This window comes from Thamnophis elegans, chromosome 7, assembly GCF_009769535.1.
Source record: "Thamnophis elegans isolate rThaEle1 chromosome 7, rThaEle1.pri, whole genome shotgun sequence".
In the NCBI taxonomy this organism is placed as follows: Eukaryota; Metazoa; Chordata; class Lepidosauria; order Squamata; family Colubridae; genus Thamnophis; species Thamnophis elegans.
Window position 1 is genome coordinate 30,262,011 of NC_045547.1, and position 21,999 is coordinate 30,284,009.

Consider the following 21,999-nt stretch of genomic DNA (forward strand, 5'->3'; position numbering starts at 1 on the left):
CACAGCATGGGGGGCGAGGGTCCCCCCAGAGACACCCCCAACCCGGGGGGAGCCGCTCCCCCCACCCTTCCTGGCCAGGTCTTAGCTGAGTCTCGGCTGGCTCGGGGCTCCCTGTGTTAGTTGGGGTCTGCTCCAGGGCTCCCCGCGCGGCTCTTGGGGCTCTTGGAGTGCCGGAACAGGGGTTTCCCGTTGGCCCAGGGGTGCCTCTTGCTTGTCGCTTTCCCTCTTGGCTGGGCTCCCCTCGGCTGCTTCGCTAGGGGGGAGCAAAGGGGAAATGTCGAGGCGCCCCACTCGCACCCAGCGCCGTTTGGGGCGCCCTGAAGCGGCGGAGGACGGCTGCAGAGGGAGCCGGCCGCGGGGACCAAGAGCACAAGGACCGGAGCAGCCGACGGCAGTGGTGCGGAACCCAAGAGCCGCGGGCAGAAGCGGGAAAAAGCCGCTTTAGGCGGCGGAAGAAACACAGATGTCGGCGGCGCGGCGCCATTCGGGGCCTGAACAGGCAGCCAGCAACCCTGTCCTCACCGCGGTCCGCGCCTGAGCGCTAAATACCCGGATGCGCCGGCTGCTGCCTAGAGAGCCAGACACAGAGCAAGAAGCGGAGGCAGGGCGCAGCAGAAGCTGTCAGAAGAGGTGGGGAATTGAGTCCCAGAGAGAGAAAGAGAGAGAGAAAAAGAAGGCAAGCAGGAGCTGGGCTTGGGCACAAAGCAGTCCCCAAGCCTGAGTGCGGACACCTGCTTCCCTGAAAAGACTGGTGAAGCAGAAAGGCCTTAGCCAGAGCTGCTTCTCAGGAGGGGGCATTCTGGAAGAAGACTGTCCCTGACCACACCCTGCCACCAGCTGCCTGGAAAGACTGTCAGGAGGGGACATCCTCCTTGGACATTTAAAAAAGAACTCTTGTCAGAGAAACTGTTGGCGAAAGTTCAGCAGGATCTTCTGTACCACGCAGGCTGCTGGGAAGAAGTCCCCACGTGCCTAAAGAAAGTTTAGGACCAGCCCTGGTGGCTTAGACACCAGACTTCTCTTTCTGAAGGGAGACTGCGCAGCAGGATGACTGAAAACTCCACCACGGCACCTGCTGCCAAGCCCAAGCGGGCCAAGGCGGTCAAGAAGTCCACGGACCACCCCAAGTACTCTGACATGATTGTGGCTGCCATCCAGGCTGAAAAGAGCCGGGCTGGTTCTTCACGCCAGTCTATCCAGAAATACATCAAGAGCCACTACAAGGTAGGGGAGAATGCAGATTCCCAAATCAAACTGTCCATCAAGCGGTTGGTCACCACAGGTGTCCTGAAGCAGACCAAGGGTGTCGGGGCTTCAGGTTCCTTCCGCCTGGCCAAGAGTGATGAACCCAAGAAGGCTCCAGTCAAGAAGGCCAAAAAGGAAGTCAAGAAGGCTACAACACCCAAGAAAGCCGCTAAGCCCAAGAAAGCTGCTGCCAAGTCACCGGCCAAAAAGCCTAAGCCTGCAGCCAAGAAAGCCAAAAAGAAGCCAGCACCAGCTCCAAAGAAAGCCAAGAAGCCAAAGACTGTCAAGGCCAAGCCGGTGAAGGCCTCCAAGCCTAAAAAAGCGAAAGCCTCCAAACCCAAAGCAAAGTCCAGTGCAAAGAAGTCGACCAAGAAAAAGTGAGGGGCGAGTTTGGGACTTCTTTCTTGGAACTTCTTCTTGACCTCTATTCTGTAAATAGATTTCTTCTTTATTCTCTACTCATTTCTATTGCAGCTTTATAAAGACTGAACAATTCTTGCCCTATACTTTAAAAAAAATATTCATATGGAAGCTACATTGGGGGTTTTGTTTTGTTTTTCTATTGTAATTTGAAAGATTTTTATGTCATTTTATTTCCCTTCTCTATTAAGGTATGCAATACATGTGTCTAAGCATGAGGGAAGATTAATGAGGGAAATCTTAGTGTTCTTATTTTTGGAGGAAGATTTGAGAAATATTTGATGGAGGGGATGTGTTATATATGGTGGGCCTCCTTAAATTGGATCTCCTCGACTGAATATACCCACAACTGATCATTGTAAATGGCTTTTAAGAAAAACAACTGTTTTATCATGGATGAATAAGCTTCCAATTTAGCTAATATGGTGGATGATTGTTTCTAGACCTAGTGAAGGCTGGATTGGTTGAGGTTAATAAGCTTTCCACTGACTTCATTTTTCAGAAGGGGACTGTGCTATTTACAGGAAAGATTGAAATGGGGATCAGTAAAAAATATTGGAAATATTTGAATTTCTCCCTATTAACATTTGTACATATTGGCCACATTGGAATAAAGTGAGGATGTTAAAGCTGTTCCTCAAAAGAAAATAGAAATAATAAAGGGGGGAGGGTGCACAGATTCTGATCACCATCTGGTTCTGGCAATTTCAAGAGAAAGTGTTACAAAAGCTATCTATTACCTGCTATTGCAATCTGGATGCCTCCCAATTCTGCAGTGTCTGCCACCTAAAATTACAACTTTTATATAAGGAGTATAATCTACAAGATTCCTCCCAGCCTTCATTTTTTAATTATGGTCTTTTGAGGGTAAGGAAGAACAAATGTTAGGGGATAATAGATAACACAAACGTAGCCAATATTGAATCTAGGAAGCTGTATACAATTATTGCTAAGATTTGGAATGGTTTTCCCCCAAGAGGGGAGTGAAAAACATAATTTTAAGTACTCCAGATTTTAAAAATTAAATATGCTTATGTTTAAACAAAAGAAAATTCTTATAGGATTGATATCTGATCGTTCATTTTACTTTGTATGTGTAATTTTGTGCAAGAAAGATTTAGCCGTCTTTGTAATTTTAGGGTTTAAAATAAAATGTAAAACAAACTAATATTTTAGTTATTCTTCATTTACATTATGTTGTGTAGAAATCATTTTTACAACATTGCAGATTGAATTATATATCCTCAACACTAGATAGAACAAGACCATTATTCTTGATCAAATATGTTAACTTGAAAGAAGAAAGGAGACAGTTCTTTGGTAATGAAAACAAAGCAGTCAGGAAAAATACATGCTCAATCCTAGGTTTCCCCATTCTGGTGTTCTCCAGATATTATTTTCCCACTCCTGTATCAAACATATCTGGGTAGCATGTGTTTAATAAAGCTTTATTATTCTATATAGACATAGCATTGCTGGCAAATTAAGGAATTGGATATTTGACAGGTTGAAAAGAAGTTTTCAAGGAAAAATCAATGTAACTCAGCCACCAGATGTCAGCACAACAAGACATAATCTCATTTTACTATGAAAATGTGTTTTACAGTAAAAATATTCAATCTGCTATTTAGTTCTTTGTCTAAACCCTGTGTGAACTATAGACAAAGTTGCATTTACATTACAGATGTGTGTGTATGTCACAATTATCTGCTACAATGTTGAAAACTTACATATGGATTGCAAACACATTGATATTAGAACCATCAGATGGTCCCCACAGTGTGGTTTGGAATTTGTAATAGAGATCAGAACAACTTGAATATTTGTGGAATGGAGAAAGTACTTTAAAGGAACAAATACATCTGTTCCTCCAATAATACCATGAAGATATAGCTTTATCAAGTTAAACAATTAATTGACATTTGTCTGACCAATTTAAGATCAAAATTCCAAATGGAAAATTTCTGTGCAGCAATGTTAGCTTTGTAGCTAAATCTTCACAATGGCTCCTGCATCCAGCCATAAGATTGAGATAAAATAAAGGCAAATAGAGAAGGGGAATTGAAAGGCGACATGCATCTACCTGCATCATTTTCCATATAGTGCTACACATATAGCTGAAAATATATGCATGTCATTTGTCTTGTGATGCAGTTGGAAAAGATGCATCCACATTCACAATCATTGCTTTAAGCCAGCATGCCTGCACTCACTCACCACACATTGCTGTAAATAGGTTTCTCTGAAGTCAGCCAAAGGCTCCAAGTTGAACAAGTCTTATTGAAATACAAAGTAAACACAACAATTTGGGAAACAGGCCTTGTGCCCCAGTATTACCTGGTTTTGAAAGCAGACATGCAAACAAAACCCTGGTATTTCCAGTTTGAAAAAAAATCTGAGAAATAGAATAAGAACAACTAACATTCTTAGCTGAAATATAAAAACCTGAGCAGGTTTGGGGTGAATTTCTGTCCTTGGAAGATCAAAGGAAGATATGGTAAACATTATCAAAGAACAGTGAATATAAGAGTATATCCTCCTTCCAATTGTAACACAATTTTTAAAACTCATTTTCCCCCAAATTTGAATTTTCACCGTCAAATCCAGCTAAATAAGTTCACTTTAAACAATCCTAGTGAATGTTATTGTTAACATTAACAAGTCAATAAATGTATTATTTTAAATAAAACCTTTTTGGCTACTTTCCAGATTTTCTTCACATATGCAAACATTCTCCAAGCAAAATAAAAATATTCAACACATATAAGCAACATATTAAATTAGAACAGATCTACAGGGTTGCAAATATTACATGCAGGAGCAAAAAGATCCTGGCATGTTGATTAATTATTTCCAACATTATTTGAGGATTGTGGACAATTTCCTGAGTCCCTTAACAACTGGACTTTTCAGTTTCAATTTTTTTGAACTAATAGTAGGGAACCAGATGTTCATAGAGCTTAAAATGTGTATTTTTCCTAATTTGTTCAAGTACATCTTTAGTCATTGAAGGCAGGCAGGAGAATAATGTGCAGATTTTAAACAACATATAGAAGATTTACTTCACTGCCTGATCTATAATTTTGCTTTATTAATGCATTGCTATAGCCATTTCTTTTGCATGATATAGATATGTTATTTGTTCCTCACTCATTTGTTCCTTACCTTCTCTGATCTCTGTAGGGGACTTAGAGTCAAGCCCAAAACACAAAGGAACAATATGAAATGTAACAATGACAAACATAACAAAACAAAAATCAAATCAAATCTGGGTAATTTGGTCTCTTTATCAGGGAACTGTTTGGTTATCACATACTATTATAAATCTCAAAAGCCAGGCAACTTTATACAAGAAAGGCAGTCTTTCAAGTAATTAGATCCTAAACCACTAATTGTACAAATTGTAATCAGCACTTTGAGTGGTCTCCAGCAGCAAACCAGATATATACTAGACATTTCAGCAATGTGGGAGTGCTTCCTAAACTGCACAAGGTAGTTCTGCTTGAGACAAATACATTGTTTAATCTAATAAACATTTATTTTAATAAACACTTATTCCTAATCCGTCTCATATTTCTTTTGCAGAAGGATTTCAATGGACTCTTACTACAGTACTGGTAACAGGATAGCATTTTTCAGCATAAATGTCTATGGAGATTCCCAGTGATGCAGGTCATAGTTGTCCCAAAGGTGTATTTTCAAAAGGCAATTGGACTTTGTTTTCTTTTGAAGACATTTTGCTTCTTATTTAGCTTCTTGAAGCTTCTTGGATGAGAAGCAAAACATCTTCAAGAAAAAAAGCACCTTTGGGACATTTTTCAGCATACAAACAAGATATCTAGATCAGCAAGCTAGTTTAGGAAGTGTGAGCGAGCTGTCCCTCTCTGCGATAAACTTTTTAAATTTGGAAACAGATTTTCTAGTCTGGAATCAGAGCAGGATGGATATATTTGGAAGGGTCATTCTACAAGCCAAGAAGAGAAGTTATTCTGCAGCAGACGTTCCCCTCCAGTTCCACCCTTCTTATCTTACTCAGCAGAACATCAAATTAAACTCCCTGGGTGTGGATCAGTCAATTCCAGAGAATTTTTGGATCCCATGTGGGCTTGTATTAAATGGAAAAGTACTGGCAATTTGAACTGATCCTATGTCCTGACTTCTATTGATAAATTATATATAGTGAATTGATTGTAGCTCTCAAACTGACTTCAAGGCAATTCCACAGGGGAAACCTGACAGTAATCTAACCATGAAACTTGGCAAAACTCTCTAAAGTTTCTACTTTGGAAAGTTTGCAATTGGCAGTGTAACTTTATTTGAAACAGCCATTTACCTGTCTGGAGAAGTATTGGAACTCAGAGGAAAAAGTTTGAGCGTCTAAAACCTCAGTGCTTCTGAGTAGAGTAAAAAGAGGCAAATAGTCTTAATATATACTATTTGATTTCCTTTGAAAAATAAAGATTGAGCACAGATAACAGGCAACCAGGTAGATTCATTGTACTATGTTCCACCTCCAGAAACATCCAGTAGCTTCAAGAGCCATTGCTTGTGTTGAGCCACATACAAGTAATCACATGTTGCTCTGGTCTGTTCTGTTAACTCAGCAAAAATGAGCTTCTCTTTTTCACAGATTTCAGTTGCATTAAGTTGGTGGAGGAGGGAAGAAAATACCATTTATTTCGCAACCATTCTTATTATTCCATATCAACATTTTCAAAAGTTTCCATTGTTTTTCTAGCCAGGCATCTCCTTAAACCAGTATTTCTTAAAGTGTGCCCCCCCCCTCGAGATCCCCAAGACCTCCTCAGGAGTCTGTAAAATCAAAATTATTTGCCAGCCTATGTTGAAAAATAATACACCATTAAAATCCCACCAAATAATCATAAGAAGCAATAATGGCAGAAAATGCATCCCGTTTAGTTTTTAATACAATAAACATCAATAAATATAACGAATACCAACAAAACTTTTTGCGGATCCTGCATAATTTTAAAAAGTGAAAAGGCATCCTAAGAGAAGCAAAGCTTAAGTAAAGAAATAAAAATTGCGGACAAACCTGATCAATTAATTCTAAGCAATTTTAACTTAAGCAAGCTTTCAGGTTTCCTTATATTCTTTCCTGTTAGGCCTGCGTTACTTGTTCCAATAACCCATCTGGCTATTTTTCATCCCGCTCCTTACCAATTTCAGTTCAATTTCAGCTCCGCTTTAGAGTGTCAGAATATCATCCCCCGCCTCTTAACGTTTTCCTGTCTCTTTAAATAAATTCTGCTGCTTATTGGTGCGGCTGAAAGGGGAGAAGCCTTTTCTGTTCTCTGATTGGCTTCTCAGTCCACACCTCTTTTTATATGACGCCCTCGCCAGTCTTATCTTTTCTTCTGCTTTGGTCGGTGTGGCTCTTTCCTTCGGAGCCATGTGGTGCAGCCAGTTCTTTCGGTCCCCGTTTGTTCTGGGGCAATGCAGCCCTTCGCGGGCGCGGTCTGCTTTGGCCCAGCTCAAGCACCTGCTGGAGGGTGAGCTGGAGGGTATCCGAGGGGCCGGGACCTGGAAGAACGAGAGGGTGATAACATCAAAGCAAGGCCCGCATATTAATGTGGAAGGCAGCCGAGGAGGTAAGCCATTGGGAAAGAGAAAAGAAAGGGAAAAGAAAGAGAAACGGATCCTTGGGGAGAGGGATACAGAAACTTATTTGGCAATAGTTTCGGGGAAATCATGTTCCTCTTTCTTATTGAACTGACATATTTGGTAAGCAGAAACCAGACCACCATCTGATGTATGTTAATGGTGCTGGTAGCACTTTAAGAAAATGATTTTTTTTAAAAACATGAAGTATAAGGCTTGTCAGTTAATTCAGAAGCTTGAGAGAGAGTTATTAACAGAGGGATAGAATCAAGATCACAGTTAAGTGTTAATACCACTTTATAATGTTTTGGTAAGACCACACTTGGAATATTGCATCTAGTTTTGGTCATCATATTATAAAAAAGATGTGGAGACTCTAGAAAAAGTGCAGAGAAGAGCAACAAAGATGATTAGGGAACATATGAAGAACGGTTGCAGGAACTGGGTATGTCTAGTTTAATGAAAAGAAGGACTAGGGGAGACATCATAGTAATGTTCCAATGTCTAAAGGGTTGCTACAAAGAAGAGGGAGTCAAACTATTCTCCAAGACACCTGAGGGTAGGACAAGAAGCAATGGATGGAAACTAATCAAGGAGAGAAGCAACCTAGAACTAAGGAGAGATTTTCTGAGAGAAAGTGGAACTGCTTGCCTTCAGAAGTTGTGAAGGCTCCAACACTGGAGGTTTTTAAGGAGAGATTGGGTATGGGCAACCATTGTCTGAAATGATAGAAATTCCTGCCTGAGCAGGGGTTTGGACGAGAAGACCTCCAAGGTCCCTTCCAACTCTGTTATTCTGTAATCAGTTCAATCCTGGGCAGTGGCTGTGGAGGAATCGGGAAGGACTCCGTTCCAGCCAGTTGCCCTGACTCTATACAGGGAGTTTACTTTAGATAACTTTTCTCTTGCATGGGACAATTCCTACTGCCTTTGCAGAAAGAGCCACGTCATTTTCTCGGGAACTATGCATCCCTGGGTGTGTCCAGTAGTCTTGAAAAATAGTACTTTGTTGAATAAAATTCATCTTAAGGTCAAGTAATACTGTTGACATTTTTTTTAAAACCCTAGCCCGTTGATTTCCTAAAACAAAATCTTCTAACTCCTTATTGGAAGCAATCTGTAAATTACCCATATTTTTCAGTGCCATTTTTCAATTGTAAATAAAAAATAGCTCTAAGAATAAAGCTTTTTCTAATGATATGAAAGTTAAGAATCTTCAGATGCAGCTAATCAATCACGCTCCAATCATACCACCAAGTGAGAATATATTTTCATCAAATGTATGATGAGAAATTTCATATAGTCAGAATTGTTTTCACAAAACATCAAAAGCTGCTCTAAAATATTAATTCCCATTTCCGCCCCAGGAATTCTAGAAAAAATTTTGTGCCCAATTTTAAGGATTAGATTGTCCCATAGGCATAATTCCATCTACTTATTTCAAACCACATTTATAATTTTAGTCCCTACGCCTTCCATTTAGAAGTAGCATTTTAACTCTTTAGTATTTCTTTTTATTTGGTCATCTAAATAATTTGACCTGCACTGTGTCATTTGAGAATATATTAAAAAGAATTGATACTTGGAATTTTGCTGAATTGGGAACCAATGCACAAGTTACAGGCTTCTGAGTGAAAATTAATCTGGTATATAAATGTTCATACCACCTCCATGGCCAATTCCTTCCACAACACACACATGAGCATTGTTGTGATAGTTGCGTGGAGAAAGTTGGAATAGGTGGGGAAAGTGAAAATGGGCAGACTTTTTTGAACAAGGCCATATTATATCCTGTTTTTTAACACTGATATCTTTTGTAGGGCTTTCTACTTTCATTTTCATCTATTTCCCAGATTTATTCATAGCACAGACTCTTAAGGTTTCTTTAAGCCCATCAGTGCGAAAGGTGGTTCCAAGCCAACAAGAAAGAGATTCAAGTATGCATATTTTGGACCTCAATTTACCCACCTGTGGAGTAGATTAATATTATAATTTAGCTTTGATCTTGCTAGTCCCATGATTAATCTTTGCATTTATATCCATAGCTCTGACTCTGCATTAGGATCCAAACAAAGATTCACTCTCCCATATTTGCTAGTATAAAGAAAGGGTGTTTATTAGTAACCCAGTAAGCCTGGACCTGCATATACTCTATGTGCAGGGGTTTTTTTTGGGGGGGGGGATAGGATTGAAACCTGTAATTATTGAGGAAGATCTGTACAGTAATGTTATTCTTAAGGGTCTATCTTCAAATATTCAAATCTCAGACAACAAGAGACAAAATGATGTCTGCTAGAAGTCCTGACAAGCAGAAGCTGAATAGAATAAGTGGACAAAACCACCTCGTGACGTAAAGTAAAACCATATATACCCTATTTTTCGGAGTATAAGACACACTGAGGTATAAAACGCACCAAGATTTTGAAGAGATACATTTTTTAAAAAAGTTTTTGCACTCTGCAGACCTCCCAAATCCTCTGCATGACTCATTTTTATGAAAAACAGGGCATGCAGAGAGTTTGAGAGGTCTGTAAAGTGCTCCTGGGGACTGGGGTGGTGGTGTCAAAAACGGGCAAAAAAGAGCCCATTTTTTGTAAAAACGGACCCATTTTTTGCCAAAAATGGCATAAATAGCCTTTAGGTGGCTTGTAGAGTACTCCTGGGGGTTGGGGGGGGGGAACAAGCAAAAATTGGCCCATTTGTTCCTCGTTTTTGCCCTCCCTAGCCCCCAGGAGCACTTTTCAGGCCTCCCAAACCCTCTGCATGTCCATTTTTGTGAAGGAGGCAGGGTTTCTGGAGGCCAAAAAAACTGTTTTTAGTGTATAAGATGCACCCAGATTTTCTTTTTTGGGCGAAAAAGGTGTATCTTATACTCCGAAAAATATGGTATCTATAATCTAAAAATTGAAATATAGAGCGTATTTTGATATATAATAGAAATGTAGAATTATTTAAGAAGTTGCATAAGGCTGGACTCCTTGTGCCCAATTCATTTTCTCTTCTTACCACATGTCATTTTTTTACAGATATCCTGAATTTCTGTGCCAACAATTACCTTGGACTTTCTAGTCATCCAGAAGTCATCCGTGCTGGACATGATGCTCTGGAAAAGTACGGAGCTGGCCTCAGTTCTGTCCGCTTCATATGTGGAACACAAGTATGAAGGCATAGGAATGCGGTTCTGTGTAAAAGCTATCATTTTATAATTCAATTAACAATGCCTCATAGCACTATATTTGCAAACCAAGCATTTGAAAATTTGATTTTCCTTAGCAGTTGCTCTGGGGACAATTTTTAAGAGTTACAAATTTTCAAAAGCAAGGCAAGGTTCTATTGTATTATTTCTTAGGACTGTTTAGCACTTCAATTTGAAGGCAAAAAAATGCTTTGGAACATATGGGGTGCTCCCATCTGCAACTTTTGGAAGGAGCTGCATCTTGCAGGATCCAATCTGGAAAGTTCACTGGGACCAGAGGTTGTGTCTTCTGAATTTTGGACCCATCTTTAGAGAACTTCTCTCTAGCTACCTCTCTCTAGCTCGGAAGACAAAACCTCAGGTCCTAGTGACGGACTTAGATCAGATCCTGCAACATTATCCCGGGACAGGTATATTCGTCTTCATTTGTGTGCTGCATCTTGAATTGAATTGAATACTTTATTTGGCCAAGTCTGTTTAGACACACAAGGAATTTGGTGCAGAAGTTCTCAGTATACATGTAAAGCAACAGAATAATAATAATCAAAATAATAATAGCAATAAAGACAATAAGAAAGATACATAATAATACTACAGTAATACTACATGGGTAAATACGCATAGATATTAGATAGCACTGTTAGAATTACTGTTCAGCAGAGTGATGGCATGAGGGGGGAAAACTGTCCCCACGTCTAGTTGTTTTGGCCTGTAATGCCCTATAGCACTGTCCTGAGGGGAGGAATTGAAACAGTTTATGTCCAGGATGTGTGGGGTCTGTATATATCTTCTCAGCTGATATCAGTGATATTCAGGTCTTTTATGGAAGGCAGGTTGATTGCAATTCTATAGTTACAATTTCAAATCTCCCAGGACCTTTTCCCAGTACAGCACAATCCCAGGCTGAAGGAATTGCAGGCAGATGTCACCAGTGGTGGGTTTCAAAATTTTTTAGAACCTCTTCTGTAGGTGTGGCCTGCTTTGTGGGAGTGGCATGCCGGCCATGTGACGATGGGAGTGGCTTGCCAGTCATGTGACCAGGTGGGAGTGGCTTGCCAGCCATGTGATTGGGTGGGCGTGGCCAACTTGTAAAATGTGGTGAAACTCACTTAACAACGCTCTTGCTTAGCAACCAAAATGTTGGCTCAGAAACTCTGGCATTTGAAGCACGCAAGTCTTAAAGCTGTCAAGTTACAAGACCTTTGCACCCCTAACCCTTTAGAAAAAAAAAACCCAGGGGTGTTCAAACTTGACAGCTTTAAGACTTGTGGACTTCAACTCCCAGAATTCCTCCTCTCGCTCTTCATCTTGATGATGTGCAGGCGGACGGGGGGAAGGAGCTGGAACCGGTTCTAAACGGCACTGTAGATTTGTGGAACCTCTTCTATAGAAGAGGTTAGAACTGGCAGGAACCCACACCTGGATGTCACATAACATAATGCTGCTTATGACTCTTACCTACTTGGTGCAAGAAAATGAGATTGAAGAACACCATGATTAATCAATGTATGCCTGCACTGTGGTTTGTATCGCCAAAAATATGGAAGTAGATTGTTCAACCTGCATGGGTAATAGTGATAGCTGTGGCCATTTATTTTGGGATTCTTTTTCTCTTACTTTCCAAATTTTCAGAATATACATAAGGATCTGGAGGAGAAGATTGCTCGTTTCCATCAAAGAGAAGACGCCATTCTCTACATCAGCTGCTTTGATGCCAATGCTGGGATCTTTGAGGTTGTTAACTTTGTGTAAATAGGAGATTGATGCGATAAGGGATGGATTACGCATCGCAATTGTAAAGCAACCATATTTGCAGTAATTTCGGAATGATTCACTGTACTAGCGCTATTACAATAAATAACAAAAATTGCTTTGATCCTTCAACCATGATATTATGGTACAGTGATTAGACTCATATGATTTATGATATAATATGATTTGATCTGGTTTAGTGTATTGTGTGAACCCAGCCAAATGTATTTATTCATGGGTAAACCATGGCTTAGTGTGGCATACAACATTCCAGAAATTTGTATATGGAAATAGATGTAGGAGTATAAAGAAAAACACGTATAGAGATGTCAAAGGAAAATAAATGTTTAAGTAAAAACTTTTTATAATTTGTTATAATCTGTGTTATAATCTGTTATAATTTGCATGTATACACAATACAAAATGAATATACCAGCATTCCAAATAGCAACAATAAGTGCCTTGACAATGTTAGAATTCCCATTTGTGATGGGATTGTTTTTTTTATAACTATTCTATTTGTTTTCTGGTATTTACAGGCACTTCTGACGCCTGAAGATGCAATACTGTCAGATGAACTGAACCATGCCTCCATAATTGATGGAATCCGTCTTTGTAAAGCCAATAAGTATCGTTACAAACATATGGATATGCAAGATCTGGAAATCAAGCTGCAGGAGGCACAGGTTAGTGTCTGGGTGGCTCCTAGATTGTTCAGTCGTACAGATCAGCCAAAAACCAAAGCCAAACAAAATTCTCGGAATCTTTAACTAGCCAGAATCCCTTGTCTATACTCTTGTCATCCACTGTTCTGCATAGAAATGTCGTTTGCGGATGGTGGCTACAGATGGTGCTTTTTCCATGGATGGTGATATTGCCCCGTTAAAGGAAATATGTAGCCTCGCTCAGAAATACAACGCCTTTGTTTTTGTCGATGAATGTCATGCCACTGGATTTCTTGGGCCTAATGGCAGGTAAGAAACTATTACTTTTTTCTGATGGAAAGGATGTTAGAAAAGCAGCTATATAGTGACTATATGTGTTGACAATAGCAAATTAAAATTTGTTTCTGTGTTGCTTTTTGTCAAAAAAAAAAAAACCATACATTTTTATAACACATACAGCAGGATATACGTATGTATACACAACCTGCTCTCTGACTTCTCATATCAAAATATCCTCAATTTTCTTAAATAAACTGTGATGTCCAAAGCACACTGCAAAGCAATAGCAATAACACTTGGACTAGAATCATGGACTAGAATGGAAGTTAAGTCATCATAAAAAGTTTGATGGAATAAGGATCTGCTTAAAGGATGATTATAACGATGTGTTTACCATTCTGCTTGTAAAATGACAACAGGTACAATGCATTCTGTACTGTATTTACATTTGTGTGAAATTCTGTATATAAAGGGAAGTATTCGCCTTTTATTTGTGCTTGCACTACCTCTTGTACATAGGTCGATTTTTTTCTCAGACTGTTTCTGGGAATACTTTTGAAGATTGATCATGAGTTGGACAAGACTGTTGCTGAGTTGGACAAGACTGTAATAATGGCTTGTATTCTATTAGAAGTTACAGGTTTCCCCTTTCAAAATAGGTCTGTGATGGCTAATCTTTTTGGTGGTGAGTGCCCAAAGTATCCATGTGCGTGCACACAACCCCAAAATTCAATGCGAGCCCACTGCACATGCGCTCCCCTGTGCATGCACACACATCCCCCACATATACACCCCCTCACCCACTTGTGGCTTCCCAACCCCCTGTGCATGCTCTAAGCCCCCTCCTCCGTGCCCCATTTTGGCTTCCCAACCCCCCGCGCATGCTCCAAGCCCCCCCTCCCCCGTGCCCCATTTTGGCTTCCAGGTTGGTACAGGAGGCCTTCCAGGACTGAAATGGGGCATGGGAGGGCATGGCTCCCCTGCACCCTGTTTTGGCTTCCAGGTTGGTGCAGAACACCTTCCCAGCCCAAGCAGAGTGGGGGGCACACGCACACATGACTCCCAAAATGCAATGCGAGCGCCCACTCACATGCACCCCACACACGCACCCTGCATGCACAGTCATCCCGTGCATGTGCAGCAGAGACCCCCAAACCAGCTGACTGGCGCGGTGGAGCTGGGCTGGGGTGACAGCTGGCGTGCCCACAGATAGATCTATGGGTACCACTTGTAGCAATCTGGACCATAGGTTCACCATCACGGGACTAGGTAGTTGTTTGTATCCTTATCTTCTGAAAAATGACAATGAAAGGGCAAGTCTACAGCAAGTGTATGCATGCAGATTTTGGATTGTTGTCACTTCGAGTTGAACTGCCTAGACTATTAAGATTATTTTCTCCCTGCAGGGGCACCGATGAGCTTTTGGGAGTGATGGATCAAGTAACTATAATCAACTCAACACTTGGAAAAGCTCTTGGGGGAGCAGCAGGTACCAGTTTCAGCTAATGCTTTTAACATATAGTTTCTAAACCTTGGAAGCTTTTTTAGGAAAGACAGGGCAATTTATTTTCTATTTTAGCTGACTAATGTATGCCTTGCTTTACATCAAAAGCAGTTTTGCAGATCTTTCTGCTCCTTTCATGGAAATAAGTTTGAAGGAGACCAGGGAATCTATGATCTTGTGCCATAACTGAAGACACCACCTTTGCCTATTCCAATCTGGTACTTTCCAGATGTGTTGGATACCAATTTCCATCATTCCTTGCCAAGATGGTAGGCTTCATTTTGAGGAAGGCTGTGCAAGACAGAAGTTTGCATAAGAAAAAGCAATTTAAGAGAATGATTGAACTGTCTGGTCATAGTACAATTTCTGTCCCTTTCCTGGTCACCTGTAGCTCCTGGGAACGTATCACACCAAACTAATTGATCCACCAACACCACACAAACTTTTTTATGAAAGGGGGAAGCATTTGAATAAGTTTTATCTTCCCATAGCTACGTTCCTTCACATTGTTTTTCTCCATTCTAACTACGGAGGGGGTCAAACTCCCTTTTGAAATGAAATCCTAGCCAAGCCTCCCACCATATACAACCCTCTAAATACTACCTCTGGCATTATCTATGTGACCATTAGATAAAACTGGGTTGGCTGCAGGCCACATTCAGTCAACCATTTTTTGCCCTGATGAAATTTAGCAGCAAACCACCAAGTAATATCAACATAATTTTCTTCATGTTGGGGCTAAATGAGAAGTAACAAGTGTATTAAGCCACCGAGAGGAACAACAGCCCTATTTTAAGCGATAGGAAAAAAAATGGAAATTCAAGCTTCACCCCACCCTATGCTGGCTTTAGCTCTCTGCACCTACCGGCCGTAGCCATTCAAAAATATAGTTTCTGATCACAAAAATAATGTTTTACCTCTCCTTAAGGAAAACAAAATAGTTTGCCTGTGTTTGCCATTAACTTATTCTTCCTGCATCTAATGTGGGTTCCTTTCAAAAGTGAAGTAAAGAACCTGGATACTCTTTAGGCTGAATGTTGCACTTTTCTGCACAAGTGTATGAATTATCAAGAGGAGCACAGACCGCCAGCTACTCATTGAGAAGATTCCATTGGGATCTTCGATCTTTAGATTATACAAAGAGAAAAAATACAGTGTGTCAGCTTCTTGGAAGACTTATTGGGGGTTACACAAGTTGGTGAAACTCAAGCCTTGGTGCCTGTAATAGAAAAACCATTACAGCATAAATTTGGACAATTGGCAAGACCTATGCGAAAGAAACAGAAAGTTAACCTTAGCCACCTCATATAAGGAAAACTTATACAAGAGGTATAAGTAGGTGGCACATCCCACCCACAAGATTAGCTAAAATTAAGAAAAACTTATTGCTACGATGTTGGAAATGTAATGCTGCACTAGAGACCTTCTACCATATGTGGTGGGAGTGCACGAAAGCTAGGGCTTTTTGGCACCAGATAAGAAAGTATTTGGAAGAGATGCTAAATCAAAGGCTAGAGTTGAGGCCAAGATTATTTTTATTAGGGATCACAAAGGAAAAATAGGACAAAGGTGGATTACATTTAATGCTGCATATTTTAACAGCGGCAAGACTGGTTTTTGCACAAAAATGAAAAAAAAAATTGCTCCGAAACTCCCTCGGAACAAGAAATAAGGTACGCAGAAATAGACAGATTGACTCTAGAGCTCAAAGGCAAGCGTGAGACAGAGTATCACGAAATCTGGCACAAATGGTGCCAATGGTTAGAAATGAGGGGAAAAGGCCAGGATAGAAAAACAGAGACAAGAATTGGAAAATATGGTATTAAGAAGGTGTGATAGGTAGGAATTGGATATGTATTTGTATGGTTATTGATTATATAAAAGAAAGGATCAATGAACAGGTAATCTGACTGACTACGCATACCTACGTAATGGCTATAAAATGTAATCCTTGTAAGATCCAATCACGATATGGAAACGTTTATGCCAGAAATGTCGCACTATGTCCAATGTTTTTAATGTTTATCTAATAAAAAACTTTTTTAAGTAAGAAAAGAAAAACAAAAAACCACCTTTTCTCTTTGTAGGTGGCTATACAACTGGTCCTAAAGCACTCGTGGATCTTCTGCGCCAACGTTCCCGCCCCTACCTCTTCTCCAACAGCTTGCCTCCAGCTGTTGTGGGCTGTGCCTCCAAAGCTCTGGACCTACTCATGGAGTCCAATGTCATTGCGCAGTCCATGGCTGCCAAAACTTCACAGTAAGGGAGACTATATTGTGCCCTTCACTCTAATAATCTATCTAACAATAGACTGCTCTGCAGAGAAAGAGGGTTTGGGTTACCTATTGAACAAGCGTATGGGTTCTTAACTGTTCGAATAAACCTATTTTTGCATTGCATGATAGCCATGGTTAAACCTTAAACATAGAATGCCAAGCCAAAACTAAGCAAAGTTGTGTGATGTCTTAGCATGATGCAGGAATTTAGAAACATGCTCTAGTCTAGAATTTAACAAATCAGCAGTCCTTACTCTGCCTTCTCTTCAGCAATACATTTTTTAGCAATTGAATCTAGGCATGTTGTGTGACACGAATGGAAAAAAGAGGCTTATCAGCTTGGGCGGTACGTTTATATTTTCATCCTTGTTTATCCAGTTCCAGTAAGTATTTTTCAAATGGGAATTGGGAAATGAACTGAACTCTCTCTGCCTCAGACAAATGTACTCCCACTGAATTCTGTGGAAATACTTATAATTCCATATATAGCTCTGTCTCTTAAAATATGTATTAAGAATTGCTACACAGTTGAGACTGATCTAATTTCCACAATTTTTCCTTATAGGAAGGATTGTTTTTCTTCCCGTTGCCTCCTGTTTGATCTGCTTTTTCTATATTCTCACCCCAATCCTTGCCGAATACTTAACATTTCAGGCAAAGGCAATGAAATACCTTGTACTGCTGTGCCAATTAGATGAAGCAATGAAATTTGCTGAGCTTGTACAAAAGGTAGAACTTTTATTAAAATGTGGTGACATAGTTCTCTGGTTCTAGCCAGCCAGTGTAGCTCTCCTCCAGGATGTTCCGTTTCATTTTCTGATATTTCTCCAGCATTCTGTGGCTACTGGCAGAGCTTTTATGCAGCTGTCTTGGTCTGTTTCATGAGAACTATTTTTTTCTGTTCTTCCTTGGCCTCTTCTTAAAGGTATCATAATGTGTTGATTGTTGAACCTACCCATCCAAAACTGACAGCACAAGTGCTACTTCTCCTGGAACTCTTCCTAATGATTTGAGATCAGCAATATGGAATTTGAAGTAATTGTGCCTTCATTGCAAATGAGCTTTGAGTCCTCTTATGGCTAATTATGAGATGGGGAAAGCACCTCAGCCTGTCTTCTGTTGTTGCCTAACTAAATAATCAAGTGTGCTTAGACCTTATTCTATTTTCAGAGGAAGAACTTGTCCCGTTATACCTCACATATGTCTCAATGGTTCTCACTTTGTATAACTATTGGCACCTATCATCTGAATTCTCTTAGGAAGTTATTACTCCTAAGGATTAGATTGCTGAGATACCAGGCATATGCATTTATCTTTAAAAAGATGAAATGATGATTTTCCTCTAACCTGCAGGTTCCGAAGTAAGATGGCAGCAGCTGGATTTACAATTTCAGGCAATAATCATCCTATTTGCCCTGTGATGTTGGGTGATGCCCGGTTAGCTTCAGTGATGGCTGATGATATACTAAAAAGAGGTAAATGTTCTAGAGAAGTAGGAGGTTCATATCATATAATCTGAAGTGATTTTTTTGCCCAAAGAAATTGGTTTCAGTGCCAATTAAATCATAGGAAGGCTTAAAGTTGTCACTCTATACCTAGTTTCCTTCAAGCATTCTGTCATAGATATTATGGGCAGTAATAATCCGTAACTTCTAGAGGGCATCTGTAACAGCTTACTTAAAATCTTAGCACTGTGAGGAAAAAAATCTCTTACAACCTTCTGCATTGAAGGCCTTCAAAGTCGGAACCAGTGATTTCCTGTCCCACTCAATTCATCCTTTAACAGAACAGCTAAATGAGGATAACTTCTTGGCAATTTTTAATTACCAAGAGTTGAGCTACAATCATTTGTTCAGTGACTGTTTGAAGTTATGGCACTGAATCAAGGGAATTCCGGTCACTCCTCAAAGTTTCAGCCATTGCTGTGTCCACCCCCACCCCCACCCCCAACGGTCGTGTGGACAGAAATTGGGCACTTGGCATCCAGCTCATACTTATCAACAGAGAAGAGATGTCCAATCTTGGCAACTTTTAAGACTTCTGGACATCGTCTCCCACAATTCCCCAACCAACATTGCCAAAGTTGGACCTTCCTGAATTAGAGTATCCTACAATCATAGGATCACTGTTGCTGACCTTCTCTGTACATAAAGTCAATGGGAAGCTGGCAGGGAAAATTACAAGTCACTCAGATAAGCCAGTCCCCTTCCCAGTCCCCCCCCCTCCCCCAGTTTTTCTTAACTTGTTCACATGCATTGTGCCCTCCTTCCCTCTTAGCTTGGCTAACTTAGCTCCCTCTTAACCCTCCTTCCCTGGGGCTTCCAGGCATGCACCCACCATCCAGAGGTGTGGGTCACATAATGTACAGCTGGTTCACCGAGAACCGAAAATGTGAGCATGCACACTTCAAACCTGGCAATTATGTAGGATGGGATAGCGCTGGGGCAAGGGGGCGGGCCCAGCTGCTGATTGGAGCTAACGGTTTGCCCAAACCGGTCTGAACCGTCAGCAGCCCACCTCTGCCACCATCCCTCTTCTTCCCTAGCCATCTTGTGCTTGCACACCGGCACCCCTCTACTTCTGACTTAGGACTTCCTCTACTCCCCATGCAATAACCCATGATTCTTAGGCTTGCTACGACAACTGAGGCTGCTTGGATTGCCATCGCTAAGTGCTGCATCACACTTCATGATCACATCGCTTAGCAACAGCAATCTTGGTCCCAATTGCCCTCATAATTCAACATCTGCCTGTAGAAGAAACATCTAAACTAATTGCTGCTTCTGAGAATTCTTCTATTTTCAAGAATGAAATAGAAATTCCTTTTGGGAATTCATAGAATTATGGAACTATCAAACTGAAAGATTATCTCAGAGGTTATCTACTTCAGGGAACTAGATCCAGGAAAACTAATAAAGTCATCCTCGAGAAGGGTCCTCCTTAAAAGCCTTCTCAGATGAAGGATCTACAACCTTCTTGGGTAGACTGTTCCACCCTTGTACTGATCTTACTATTGGGTAGTTTTGCTTATGTTTAAGTGAAATCTAGGTAGTTGCAAGTTATATTATTTCTGACCTTAGTATCTATGAATACTGGAATGGAAGTGGAAAATAATTCATGACCATCTTCCTTATGATTAGTCATGGCAAATATCAACTGAACTTTTAGCAATTTCCAACTTCTCCTTTGTCTCAAAACAATTCACAAAATGTGCCATCTACTTCCTAAAGCCATCTACTCGCCCAAGAGCATCTCCTTTCTCTGTTCATTCTCTTGCATTCTTTGGGACTTTGCTCTTTCTAATTAGATTAGGAAAGATTCTGACACCTGGAGTGCCAGTCGAAGCAGAGGATGCCAAGGAAGATTCAACCGGGGTCTGCTTCAGAAGCTTCCTAGGACTGGACAAACCAAAATGTAGCAAATCTGTATACACAATGCTTTATTGCAGTGCACACCTTCCCAACAACAAGCTATTGTTTTGGGTCTTAAAATCATAGGGATGTAAGGGACCTTGGAGGTCTTCTAATCCAACCCCTTGCTCAAGGCACAGCAATACCCTCTTGCTGTTGACATGCAAATGGATCTTCAATACACACTCCTTTATGCTCAGTCTTTTAATATTGCATTCAAACAAAAGTCTCCGTTTTTTAAAAAGAGCATACAACCTTGGCCTTTTTCTAAAAAATCCTGCACTTCTTAGGACAATGTGCTGGGTGGTTCCTACAGTATTCTAGTTGCTATCAAGCTCGGAGTGAAGCTCCAGGCAGGACTCCTGCTCACCATAGCTAGTTGAATAATAGTCCTAATTGCCTGCTTGTAATAGCTGCCAATCTCCAGGCATTGCTTCCCCCACCCCTCCTTCTGCATGCCCTTAGCTTCTTTCATTTTCTCCTCCACACCCACTTTGTCTTAGTGTTTGCTTTCGTAAGCTAAGAGCCTGGGTGGGAGTTGGCTGCCGGTGCAAGACAGCCTATCCTTGAAAATGCTGGATGTGACTCAATTATTACAGGCAGCTGAAAGACCAACTGGGGTGCTTCTGAATAGAGCGGTGAGTGGATGAATGTAGGAGGCACATGGGAGTGGGAAGCATTTTTACCTAGCCACGGCTACCCATCCCAAGTGGAGCCATCTCACCTTCACTCCCTCATATCAACCCAGAGCAAAACCAAGGTTGGACTAACAGCAGCACCATTTTTGTCACCCAACAGGCATTTATGTCATTGGCTTCAGCTATCCTGTAGTGCCCAAAGGTAAAGCCCGCATCCGAGTTCAGATCTCAGCTGTTCACAGCGAAGAGGATATTGATCGATGTGTGGAGGCCTTCATTGAAGTGGGGCGTAAACATGGAGCCTTGCCTTAAGCAGCTGCAGGAAATGAACCGTGCCTTTCTACAACAGGAACCAAATGTTGCCAAAATACCTCTTTGCTTTCCAAGCGACAAGGATTGTGGAAATTAATAGTTCCAAATTTCCCAGTTTGCTTGCTCTTTTTATATGGATTATTTTGCTATAGTTCCAATGATACAGTGTTAATTGAAGGTCTATGTTCTTCTAAGAACTATAGTTCACTACTATGCTAGAAGATTAATAAAGATTGCCTCTCCCGTGGTCAAAGGCAACCAGAGCTTATAACACAAGGGCTTCAAACTCAAGGCCCAGGGGCCGAATGTGGCCCATGGGGCCACCCTGGAAACTGCAAATGGGCAGCCCATGCACAGCCTGAGCTCCGTTTTCACTGGCAGAGGGGCTGCAGGAGGCTGTTGAGGCCAAAAACAGAGCCCAGATGGGCCGAGTGACATCAAGCTGGCCACGCCCCCTGACAACTCTCCCTCCAGCCCCCCCCCAAGGTCAAACACAACCCTGATGTGCCCCTCAATGAAATCGAGTTTGACACCCCTGTTATAACACAAGGTGAAAGGTTGCATAAAATATGCCATTCTGATTTGTGTCTTATGTTCAGACCACTGTGGCTCCATTTTATTCCTTTGTTGCAGAAATGAACTTGGAGGAAGGAGAGGGAAAGATAACTCCCCCCCCCCCCT

The 21,999-nt window shown here is 41.0% G+C and overlaps 2 protein-coding genes across 2 annotated transcripts; both read left to right on the forward strand.

Annotated features, from left to right (window-relative positions):
- The first annotated feature begins 559 nt into the window (after nucleotides 1-559).
- Nucleotides 560-2,833, forward strand: LOC116511585 (histone H1.0). The gene has a single exon (XM_032221713.1). The coding sequence runs from the start codon at nucleotides 1,048-1,050 to the stop codon at nucleotides 1,624-1,626; it is 579 nt and encodes a 192-aa protein (XP_032077604.1). The 5' UTR covers nucleotides 560-1,047; the 3' UTR covers nucleotides 1,627-2,833.
- A 4,190-nt stretch (nucleotides 2,834-7,023) lies between these two features.
- Nucleotides 7,024-21,589, forward strand: GCAT (glycine C-acetyltransferase). Its single transcript, XM_032221476.1, has 9 exons — nucleotides 7,024-7,277; nucleotides 10,313-10,443; nucleotides 12,115-12,216; nucleotides 12,774-12,920; nucleotides 13,054-13,208; nucleotides 14,585-14,667; nucleotides 16,770-16,941; nucleotides 18,312-18,433; nucleotides 21,167-21,589. The coding sequence occupies exons 1-9, from the start codon at nucleotides 7,079-7,081 to the stop codon at nucleotides 21,316-21,318; spliced, it is 1,263 nt and encodes a 420-aa protein (XP_032077367.1). The 5' UTR covers nucleotides 7,024-7,078; the 3' UTR covers nucleotides 21,319-21,589.
- The last annotated feature ends 410 nt before the right edge of the window (nucleotides 21,590-21,999 follow it).